General features: G+C 43.4%; 1 protein-coding gene across 1 annotated transcript; it reads left to right on the top strand.

The window, feature by feature from the left end:
* The first annotated feature begins 360 nt into the window (after nucleotides 1-360).
* Nucleotides 361-5854, top strand: LOC129845338 (histone-lysine N-methyltransferase KMT5B-like). Its single transcript, XM_055913227.1, has 6 exons — nucleotides 361-764; nucleotides 1954-2101; nucleotides 3054-3219; nucleotides 3927-4036; nucleotides 4432-4598; nucleotides 5587-5854. The coding sequence occupies exons 1-6, from the start codon at nucleotides 602-604 to the stop codon at nucleotides 5637-5639; spliced, it is 807 nt and encodes a 268-aa protein (XP_055769202.1). The 5' UTR covers nucleotides 361-601; the 3' UTR covers nucleotides 5640-5854.
* The last annotated feature ends 5024 nt before the right edge of the window (nucleotides 5855-10878 follow it).

The raw sequence follows: 10878 nt of genomic DNA, 5'->3' as shown, positions 1-10878 counted from the left end.
GTAGAATTGCAGGAATTGAGCTGTAAAACTGCAACATTTTCTCTATGCCCCATGGCAAAATGTGTAGAATTGCAGGAATTGAGCTGTAAAACTGCAACATTTTCTCTATGCCCCATGGCAAAATGTGTAGAATTGCAGGAAATTAATTCTAAAACCATTTTTTTCTCTGCTGTCAAGAGGGGGGGGGGGGGGCACTTTAGTGCTTTGCTCGCAAGGTGGGGGGGCAACAATTTCCCGTAGGGCCAGGACCGGCTCGGACTGAATATGTGGGTACGCAGACACTTTGATCGGTGCCTACACCCTATCAAAGTTACCATCTCTGTTCTAAACAGAGCAAATCCAAACAAGAGTTCAGCGATCACAGTTTGAGCTTTTTCATACAAGTAGCTGCGTCTATGGCTTCGGTCAAGAGTGGAGACCATATCTTCTCTTCAGTATGACTGGATGATGTAATGAGATGGTGTGTGTGTGGTCTCTAACCGGGCCTTCATCCATTCCTCTTCCCACCGCAGGTGACAGCCCCTAGCTTCCAGTCTTCCCCACTCTGAGTGCTCCCCTCAACTCAGAGACTAAATGCAACTGGACCAGGGGGCTTGTGGGTATGAAGTGGCTGGGCCAATCCAAGAGCATGGTGTTGAATGGCAGCAGGTACTCCACCAGTGAGCAGCAGCCCGTGAGCCAGAGCCAGACCCGCTCCCAGCAGCAGCTACACCCACAGAGGAGCTCTCTCCGACCAGGGACTGGCAGCAGGAGATGTAGCCGCCGTGAGTACTGGGACTGGGAATATATTCTATCATATGTGGGTCATATTCATAAGTGCACACCGTATCAAAACATTTTACAATGGGAAAACATTTTGCAGCAAAAACAAAGAGTTTCTTATTGGACACGTTCAGGTAAATCCGTACCATTACAGTCCGTTGGGTTCAGTTTGTTTCCTAGTGAATGACCCCGGGCCTCGTTCAGTTTGTTTCCTAGTGAATGACCCTGGGCCTCGTTCAGTTTGTTTCCTAGTGAATGGCCCTGGGCCTCGTTCAGTTTGTTTCCTAGTGAATGGCCCTGGGCCTTGTTCAGTTTGTTTCCTAGTGAATGACCCTGGGCCTCGTTCAGTTTGTTTCCTAGTGAATGACCCTGGGCCTCGTTCAGTTTGTTTCCTAGTGAATGACCCTGGGCCTCGTTCAGTTAGGACAAAACATTTTGAAAAAGGGCCGTAGGCCTACTGTGTACTTGATACTGTCCAATAACGGCACAGATTTTAGTTTTCTGTTGCGAAATGTTTCGCTATGGAATGACCCACTGATCCTACTAACCTTAACCAATAGTAGGGAAAATGCAACAAGATTAGCGTCTTGGGAGCAGTTCCCAACCTTTTTCTGTTCCGGTGAACACCAAATCACCGTCAAAAGCTCCACCATTCACGGAACCATTTTAACTAAATATATTGGCGGTCAAATTTTGTCAATTTTTGCAGTGAATATAACAAATTAAAGGCTTTATTATTATTATTAACAATTTGCATTGTGAAAAGTAATGTAACATTGCTCATGATTTTACACTCCCAATTGTTATTCATTTTGTAAGAAAACATTTATAAATCATAATAATAATTTGACCAACGTCCACGGTGTGCTGCAGGTGGTCCGCAATTAAAATGTGATTATTTTTACAAAATGTTTTTTTATTGTTCTTTTTTAAATTAATAACAGTTGGGAGTATTAATGGTATTATTGTTAATAACAAATTAACAAATTGTTAATAATAAAACGCCTTTCATTTGTTACATTCACTTCTAAAATTGACCAATTTGACTGCCAAGACATGTTAAAATGGTTCCGGGAATGGTGTCGTCGAGCTTTTGAATGTGACTTGGTGTTCCCCGGAATGGAAAAGGTTAGGAACCGCTGGTCTAGGGGGTAACTTCACCGTACTCATTTACTCTCATGTTTTTCCCAGGGTTCAGTGCGGCCAGCCTGGAGGCTGAGCGACGTTGTATCCCGTCCTCTGGGATGACCGCCAAGGAGCTGTGTGAGCACGATGACCTCACCACCAGCCTCATCCTCGACCCTTACCTGGGCTTCCAGACACACAAGATGAACACCAGGTCTGTCTGGGGCCTTAACCTTAAACCTGACTCTGACCCCTAACCCTCATCCTCAACCAATACCTGGGCTTCCAGACACACAAGATGAACACCAGGTCTGTCTGGGGCCTTAACCTTAAGCCTGACTCTGACCCCTAACCCTCATCCTCAACCAATACCTGGGCTTCCAGACACACAAGATGAACACCAGGTCTGTCTGGGGCCTTAACCTTAAACCTGACTCTGACCCCTAACCCTCATCCTCAACCAATACCTGGGCTTCCAGACACACAAGATGAACACCAGGTCTGTCTGGGGCCTTAACCTTAAACCTGACTCTGACCCCTAACCCTCATCCTCAACCAATACCTGGGCTTCCAGACACACACGATGAACACCAGGTCTGTCTGGGGCCTTAACCTTAAACCTGACTCTGACCCCTAACCCTCATCCTCAACCAATACCTGGGCTTCCAGACACACAAGATGAACACCAGGTCTGTCTGGGGCCTTAACCTTAAACCTGAAGGTTGAAGGTTGCTAGCTAGCGTTAGCTCAATGACTGGATGTCTATGGAGTTCTAGTCATTGTGCTAACACTAGTTAGCAACGGCTCCTGAAACAGCCTTCCACTTCCTTCAAACTGCATGCAGAGACATAACAAATTAAAGGCTTTATTATTATTAACAATTTGCATTGTGAAAAGTAATGTAACATTGCTTATGATTTTACACTCACAATTGTTATTCATTTTTGGAGTCATGTGACTCGAGTCTGACTCGAGTCCAAGTCATGTGACTCGAGTCCAAGTCATCTGACAGGTACTCACAATGAGCACTTTAGAATGCATCAGGAAATGTTGTCTCTTATCCACTTATAGTCTTCCTTCTAGAACTTTTGCCTAGATACTATGAATTGTATTTGTAAACCCGGAATGTTTTGTTGTTATTCATGACACCTGTGATGTCGTGACAGGTTTCGACCAATCAAGGGAAGACAGGAAGAGCTGAAGGAGATTATTGAGCGGTTCAAGAAGCATGACAACCTGGAGAAGGCTTTCAGAGCACTCACCTCTGGAGACTGGTCCAGACACCACTTCCTACACAAGTCTAAAGCCCAGGAGAAGCTCTTCAAACAGCATGTGAGATTACAACACCACAGAGTCACAAATGACACCCTCCTGCCAGGTCACGTATGGGACTCTGGTGAAAGTAGTGCACTATATCATTTGGGATGCACCCTCAAGTAGCACGGTTGATAGTGAAACACATATCTCTTATTGATGGGGTGCTGGGATGATGAACAGTCATTATGAAGGGCTCCCGAGTGGTGCAGCGGTCTAAGGTACTACAGACCCCGGTTCGATTCCAGGCTGTATCACAACCGGCCGTGATTGGGAGTCCTATTGGGCGGCTCACAATTGGCCCGGCGTCGTTCAGGTTAGGGTTTGGCTCGGGTGTAGGCCGTCATTGTAAAATAGGAATTTGTTCTTAACTAACTTGACTAGTTAAAACAATTATAAATGAAGTAGAGCCTGCACCAATCAATGCTCTAACCACTAGGCGGCAGGGTAGCCTAGTGGTTAGAGTGTTGGACTAGTAACCGAAAGGTTGCAAGTTCAAATCCCCGAGCTGACAAGGTACAAATCTGTTGTTCTGCCCCTGAACAAGGCAGTTAACCCACTGTTCCTAGGCCAGTCATTGAAAATAAGAATTTGTCCTTAACTGACCTAGTTAAATAAAGGTGAAATCAAATCTAACACCATACCTTTTTATTAGGTTGGTTATCCACAAGATCCAGTCCCTTCTTTCCCTTGTAACTGTGTTGTTGTTTTCCATGTTGTTCCAGGTATTTGTGTATCTCCGGATGTTTGCGACTGACAGTGGGTTTGAGATTCTCCCGTGTAACCGCTACTCCTCAGAGCAGAACGGAGCCAAGATCGTGGCAACAAAGGAATGGTGAGGAACGTTGCTTCTTTCTTCTTCACACTTCCTGTTGTTCTGACATCATCATCATCATCGTCGTTGAAATGGACCAACCGTCACACTTCCTGTTGTTCTGACATCATCACCGTCGTTGAAATGGACCGACTGTCACACTTCCTGTTGTTCTGACATCATCATCGTCGTTGAAATGGACCGACCGTCACATTTCCTGTTGTTCTGACATCATCATCATCATTGAAATGGACAGACCTTCTCTCAAACCACCAAAATCACTATGCTCTTTAGTCCTTGATTTTCTGTGTCGTATTGATCACGTCCCTTATTTGGATCGACATTTCTTTCTTTCTTTCTTTCTCTCTCTCTCTCTTTCTTTCTTTCTCTCTTTCTTTCTTTCTCTTGTTCTTCAGGAAAAGGAACGATAAGATAGAGTACTTGGTGGGCTGCATCGCCGAGCTGTCGGAGAGCGAGGAGAACATGTTGCTGCGTCACGGGGAGAATGACTTCAGTGTCATGTACTCAACACGCAAGAACTGTGCTCAGCTGTGGCTGGGGCCTGCAGCCTTCATCAACCACGGTACGTCTCCACTGACAACACACTACAGGTTGTCATTGGAAATACCAACGACATCTTCATTCACTTACCTGTATAAATTACTACGCCACATTTTAAATGAATCAAAATATAGCAGGTAAACCAACTTACATGAAAAATACAGCCAGCTCTCCCAAATAAAGTTTACAGATAGATTTATTCTGGGTAGTTACAATGGACAGATTTATTCTGGGTAGTTACAATGGACAGATTTATTCTGGGTAGTTACAATGGACAGATTTATTCTGGGTAGTTAGAATGGACAGATTTATTCTGGGTAGTTAGAATGGACAGATTTATTCTGGGTAGTTAGAATGGACAGATTTATTCTGGGTAGTTAGAATGGACAGATTTATTCTGGGTAGTTAGAATGGACAGATTTATTCTGGGTAGTTAGAATGGACAGATTTATTCTGGGTAGTTAGAATGGACAGATTTATTCTGGGTAGTTAGAATGGACAGATTTATTCTGGGTAGTTAGAATGGACAGATTTATTCTGGGTAGTTAGAATGGACAGATTTATTCTGGGTAGTTAGAATGGACAGATTTATTCTGGGTAGTTAGAATGGACAGATTTATTCTGGGTAGTTAGAATGGACAGATTTATTCTGGGTAGTTAGAATGGACAGATTTATTCTGGGTAGTTAGAATGGACAGATTTATTCTGGGTAGTTAGAATGGACAGATTTATTCTGGGTAGTTACAATGGACAGATTTATTCTGGGCAGTTACAATGGACAGATTTATTCTGGGCAGTTACAATGGATGTTTGGGTCCGTCTCCAACAGAAACAGATAATAGGTGTTTAATATCAGACTCTGGTCAAAAGTAGTGCACTAAATAAGGACTAGGGTGCCATTTAGGGCGCGTTCTTCGTCAGTGTTCAAGAAGGCCAATTGAAGTTATGCTGCAGTCTCTCTCTGTGAGGAAACTGGGATCCTAATCTTCTGTGTTGCTTTGTTTTTTCAGATTGCCGGCCAAATTGCAAGGTGAGTGACGAATCCCAGGGCTCAATACAATAGGCTGCTACCCTTGGTGAGAGTGATGAAGCCCAGGGCTCAATACAATAGGCTGCTACCCTTGGTGAGAGTGATGAAGCCCAGGGCTCAATACAATAGGCTGCTACCCTTGGTGAGAGTGATGAAGCCCAGGGCTCAATACAATAGGCTGCTACCCTTGGTGAGAGTGATGAAGCCCAGGGCTCAATACAATAGGCTGCTACCCTTGGTGAGAGTGATGAATCCCAGGGCTCAATACAGTAGGCTACTACCCTTGGTGAGAGTGATGAAGCCCAGGGCTCAATACAATAGCCTACTACCCTTGTTGAGAGTGCTGAAGCCCAGGGCTCAATAGAATAGGCTGCTACCCTTGGTGAGAGTGATGAAGCCCAGGGCTCAATACAATAGGCTGCTACCCTTGGTGAGAGTGATGAAGCCCAGGGCTCAATACAATAGGCTGCTACCCTTGGTGAGAGTGATGAATCCCAGGGCTCAATACAATAGCCTACTACCCTTGTTGAGAGTGATGAATCCCGGGGCTCAATACAATAGCCTACTACCCTTGTTGAGAGTGATGAAGCCCAGGGCTCAATACAATAGCCTACTACCCTTGTTGAGAGTGATGAAGCCCAGGGCTCAATACAATAGCCTACTACCCTTGGCGAGTGTGATGAAGCCCAGGGCTCTACAATAGGCTGCTAGCCTTGGTGAGTGTGATGAAGCCCAGGGCTCAATACAATAGCATACTACCCTTGGTGAGAGTGACGAATCCCAGGGCTCAATACAATAGGCTGCTACCCTTGGTGAGAGTGATGAATCCCAGGGCTCAATACAATAGGCTGCTACACTTGGTGAGAGTGATGAAGCCCAGGGCTCAATACAATAGGCTACTACCCTTGGTGAGAGTGATGTAGCCCAGGGCTCAATACAATAGGCTGCTACCCTTGTTGAGAGTGATGAAGCCCAGGGGTCAATACAATAGCCTACTACCCTTGGTGAGAGTGATGAAGCCCAGGGCTCAATACAATAGGCTGCTACCTTTGGTGAGAGTGATGAAGCCCAGGGCTCAATACAATAGGCTGCTACCCTTGGTGAGAGTGATGAAGCCCAGGGCTCAATACAATAGGCTGCTACCCTTGGTGAGAGTGACGAAGCTCAGAGCTCAATACAATAGGCTGCTACCCTTGGTGAGAGTGATGAAGCCCAGGGCTCAATACAATAGGCTGCTACCCTTGTTGAGAGTGATGAAGCCCAGGGCTCAATACAATAGCCTACTACCCTTGGTGAGAGTGATGAAGCCCAGGGCTCAATACAATAGGCTGCTACCCTTGTTGAGAGTGATGAAGCCCAGGGCTCAATACAATAGGCTGCTACCCTTGTTGAGTGTGATGAAGCCCAGGGCTCAATACAATAGCCTACTACCCTTGTTGAGTGTGATGAAGCCCAGGGCTCAATACAATAGGCTACTACCCTTGGTGAGAGTGATGAAGCCCAGGGCTCAATACAATAGCCTACTACCCTTGTTGTGGAATGAGGTTCAGGTTAACACAGTACACTTGGTGTATTGATTTAAGATGGCAGAAAGAGGGTGGTTCCCACACAGACAATAAAATATAGTATTATTTGTAATGTCATTTTTTTTCATTCTTGGTGACAACAAAAGATTGGTAAAACAAAGTTGTGAGTGAACATGTTCCCTTCATTAAAAGTTTTTAATTCTTTCTTTGCTTTGTTCACTTCAGTTGTGGATTCTCCCACCTGTGATAACGGTTACCTCAGGGTCCATATTTATAAACTAATGATTCATGTCCTTCCCCTCCATATAATCCTATTCATGAAATTGTATTTTGTCACATGCACTGAATACAACAGGTGTAGGTAGACCTTACAGTGAAGTGCTTAATACAACAGGTGTAGGTAGACCTTACTGTGAAATGCTGAATACAACAGGTGTAGGTAGACCTTACTGTGAAATGCTGAATACAACAGGTGTAGGTAGACCTTACTGTGAAATGCTGAATACAACAGGTGTAGTAGACCTTACAGTGAAATGCTGAATACAACAGGTGTAGGTAGACCTTACTGTGAAATGCTGAATACAACAGGTGTAGGTAGACCTTACAGTGAAATGCTGAATACAACAGGTGTAGTAGACCTTACTGTGAAATGCTGAATACAACAGGTGTAGGTAGACCTTACAGTGAAATGCTGAATACAACAGGTGTAGGTAGACCTTACTGTGAAATGCTGAATACAACAGGTGTAGGTAGACCTTACAGTGAAATGCTGAATACAACAGGTGTAGTAGACCTTACTGTGAAATGCTGAATACAACAGGTGTAGGTAGACCTTACTGTGAAATGCTGAATACAACAGGTGTAGGTAGACCTTACAGTGAAATGCTGAATACAACAGGTGTAGGTAGACCTTACTGTGAAATGCTTAATACAACAGGTGTAGGTAGACCTTACTGTGAAATGCTGAATACAACAGGTGTAGGTAGACCTTACTGTGAAATGCTGAATACAACAGGTGTAGGTAGACCTTACTGTGAAATGCTGAATACAACAGGTGTAGGTAGACCTTACTGTGAAGTGCTGAATACAACAGGTGTAGGTAGACCTTACTGTGAAATGCTTAATACAACAGGTGTAGGTAGACCTTACAGTGAAGTGCTGAATACAACAGGTGTAGTAGACCTTACAGTGAAGTGCTGAATACAACAGGTGTAGTAGACCTTACTGTGAAGTGCTGAATACAACAGGTGTAGGTAGACCTTACAGTGAAATGCTGAATACAACAGGTGTAGTAGACCTTACTGTGAAGTGCTGAATACAACAGGTGTAGTAGACCTTACAGTGAAGTGCTGAATACAACAGGTGTAGTAGACCTTACAGTGAAGTGCTGAATACAACAGGTGTAGTAGACCTTACAGTGAAATGCTGAATACAACAGGTGTAGTAGACCTTACAGTGAAATGCTGAATACAACAGGTGTAGTAGACCTCACAGTGAAATGCTGAATACAACAGGTGTAGTAGACCTCACAGTGAAATGCTGAATACAACAGGTGTAGTAGACCTCACAGTGAAATGCTGAATACAATAGGTGTAGTAGACCTCACAGTGAAATGCTGAATACAACAGGTGTAGTAGACCTCACAGTGAAATGCTGAATACAACAGGTGTAGTAGACTTTACAGTGAAATGCTGAATACAACAGGTGTAGTAGACCTTACTGTGAAGTGCTGAATACAACAGGTGTAGGTAGACCTTACAGTGAAATGCTGAATACAACAGGTGTAGTAGACCTTACTGTGAAGTGCTGAATACAACAGGTGTAGTAGACCTTACAGTGAAGTGCTGAATACAACAGGTGTAGTAGACCTTACAGTGAAGTGCTGAATACAACAGGTGTAGTAGACCTTACAGTGAAATGCTGAATACAACAGGTGTAGTAGACCTTACAGTGAAATGCTGAATACAACAGGTGTAGTAGACCTCACAGTGAAATGCTGAATACAACAGGTGTAGTAGACCTCACAGTGAAATGCTGAATACAACAGGTGTAGTAGACCTCACAGTGAAATGCTGAATACAATAGGTGTAGTAGACCTCACAGTGAAATGCTGAATACAACAGGTGTAGTAGACCTCACAGTGAAATGCTGAATACAACAGGTGTAGTAGACCTTACTGTGAAATGCTGAATACAACAGGTGTAGTAGACCTCACAGTGAAATGCTGAATACAACAGGTGTAGTAGACCTTACAGTGAAATGCTGAATACAACAGGTGTAGTAGACCTTACTGTGAAATGCTGAATACAACAGGTGTAGGTAGACCTCACAGTGAAATGCTGAATACAACAGGTGTAGGTAGACCTTACAGTGAAATGCTTAATTAAAAGTCCTTAACCAACAATGCAGTTGTTAAGAAAATAGAATTAAGAAAATATGAACAAAAATAAACTAAAGTTTAAAAAAATATATAATAAAAAAATAACGTGGCTATATACAGGGGGTACCGGTACCAGTTCAGTGTGCGGGGGGTACAGGTTAGTCGAGGTAATTTGTACGTGTAGGTAGGGGTAAAGTGACTATGCATAGATAATAAACAGAGTAGCAGCAGTGTACATGTAGGTAGGGGTGAAGTGACTATGCATAGATAATAAACAGAGTAGCAGCAGTGTACATGTAGGTAGGGGTAAAGTGACTATGTATAGATAATAAACAGAGAGTAGCAGCAGTGTACATGTAGGGAGGGGTAAAGTGACTATGTATAGATAATAAACAGAGAGTAGCAGCAGTGTACATGTAGGTAGGGGTGAAGTGACTATGCATAGATAATAAACAGAGTAGCAGCAGTGTACATGTAGGTAGGGGTGAGGTGACTATGTATAGATAATAAACAGAGTAGCAGCAGTGTACATGTAGGTAGGGGTGAAGTGACTATGTATAGATAATAAACAGAGAGTAGCAGCAGTGTACATGTAGGTAGGGGTGAGGTGACTATGTATAGATAATAAACAGAGTAGCAGCAGTGTACATGTAGGTAGGGGTAAAGTGACTATGTATAGATAATAAACAGAGAGTAGCAGCAGTGTACATGTAGGTAGGGGTGAAGTGACTATGTATAGATAATAAACAGAGAGTAGCAGCAGTGTACATGTAGGTAGGGGTGAAGTGACTATGTATAGATAATAAACAGAGAGTAGCAGCAGTGTACATGTAGGTAGGGGTGAAGTGACTATGTATAGATAATAAACAGAGAGTAGCAGCAGTGTGCATGTAGGTAGGGGTGAAGTGACTATGTATAGATAATAAACAGAGAGTAGCAGCAGTGTACATGTAGGTAGGGGTAAAGTGACTATGCATAGATAATAAACAGAGAGTAGCAGCAGTGTACATGTAGGTAGGGGTAAAGTGACTATGTATAGATAATAAACAGAGTAGCAGCAGTGTACATGTAGGTAGGGGTAAAGTGACTATGTATAGATAATAAACAGAGAGTAGCAGCAGTGTACATGTAGGTAGGGGTAAAGTGACTATGTATAGATAATAAACAGAGAGTAGCAGCAGTGTACATGTAGGTAGGGGTAAAGTGACTGTATAGATAATAAACAGACAGTAACAGCAGTCATCTAAAAGACTAAACTGATCCTAGATCAGCACATATTCTCAGAGACTCGTACATACGGTCCCTGGTGTCTAACAGTTGTAGTTGTGTATCTAGATGGCTGAAGGTGTTTAAATGAATCTCTAAC

The sequence above is a fragment of the Salvelinus fontinalis genome, unplaced genomic scaffold, assembly GCF_029448725.1.
Source record: "Salvelinus fontinalis isolate EN_2023a unplaced genomic scaffold, ASM2944872v1 scaffold_0281, whole genome shotgun sequence".
Taxonomy (NCBI): domain Eukaryota; kingdom Metazoa; phylum Chordata; class Actinopteri; order Salmoniformes; family Salmonidae; genus Salvelinus; species Salvelinus fontinalis.
Note: the sequence above shows the minus strand (reverse complement) of the source record. Positions and strands in the feature narration are given on the sequence as shown.

What these genes read in the sequence shown, in the direction of transcription:
- LOC129845338 (XM_055913227.1), top strand. Translation starts at nt 602, where the DNA reads ATGAAGTGGCTGGGCCAATCCAAGAGCATGGTGTTGAATGGCAGCAGG. An exon ending in CAGCAGGAGATGTAGCCGCC is followed by an intron (nt 765 to 1,953) that starts GTGAGTACTGGG and finishes TGTTTTTCCCAG; the next exon opens with GGTTCAGTGCGGCCAGCCTG. An exon ending in ATCGTGGCAACAAAGGAATG is followed by an intron (nt 4,037 to 4,431) that starts GTGAGGAACGTT and finishes CTTGTTCTTCAG; the next exon opens with GAAAAGGAACGATAAGATAG.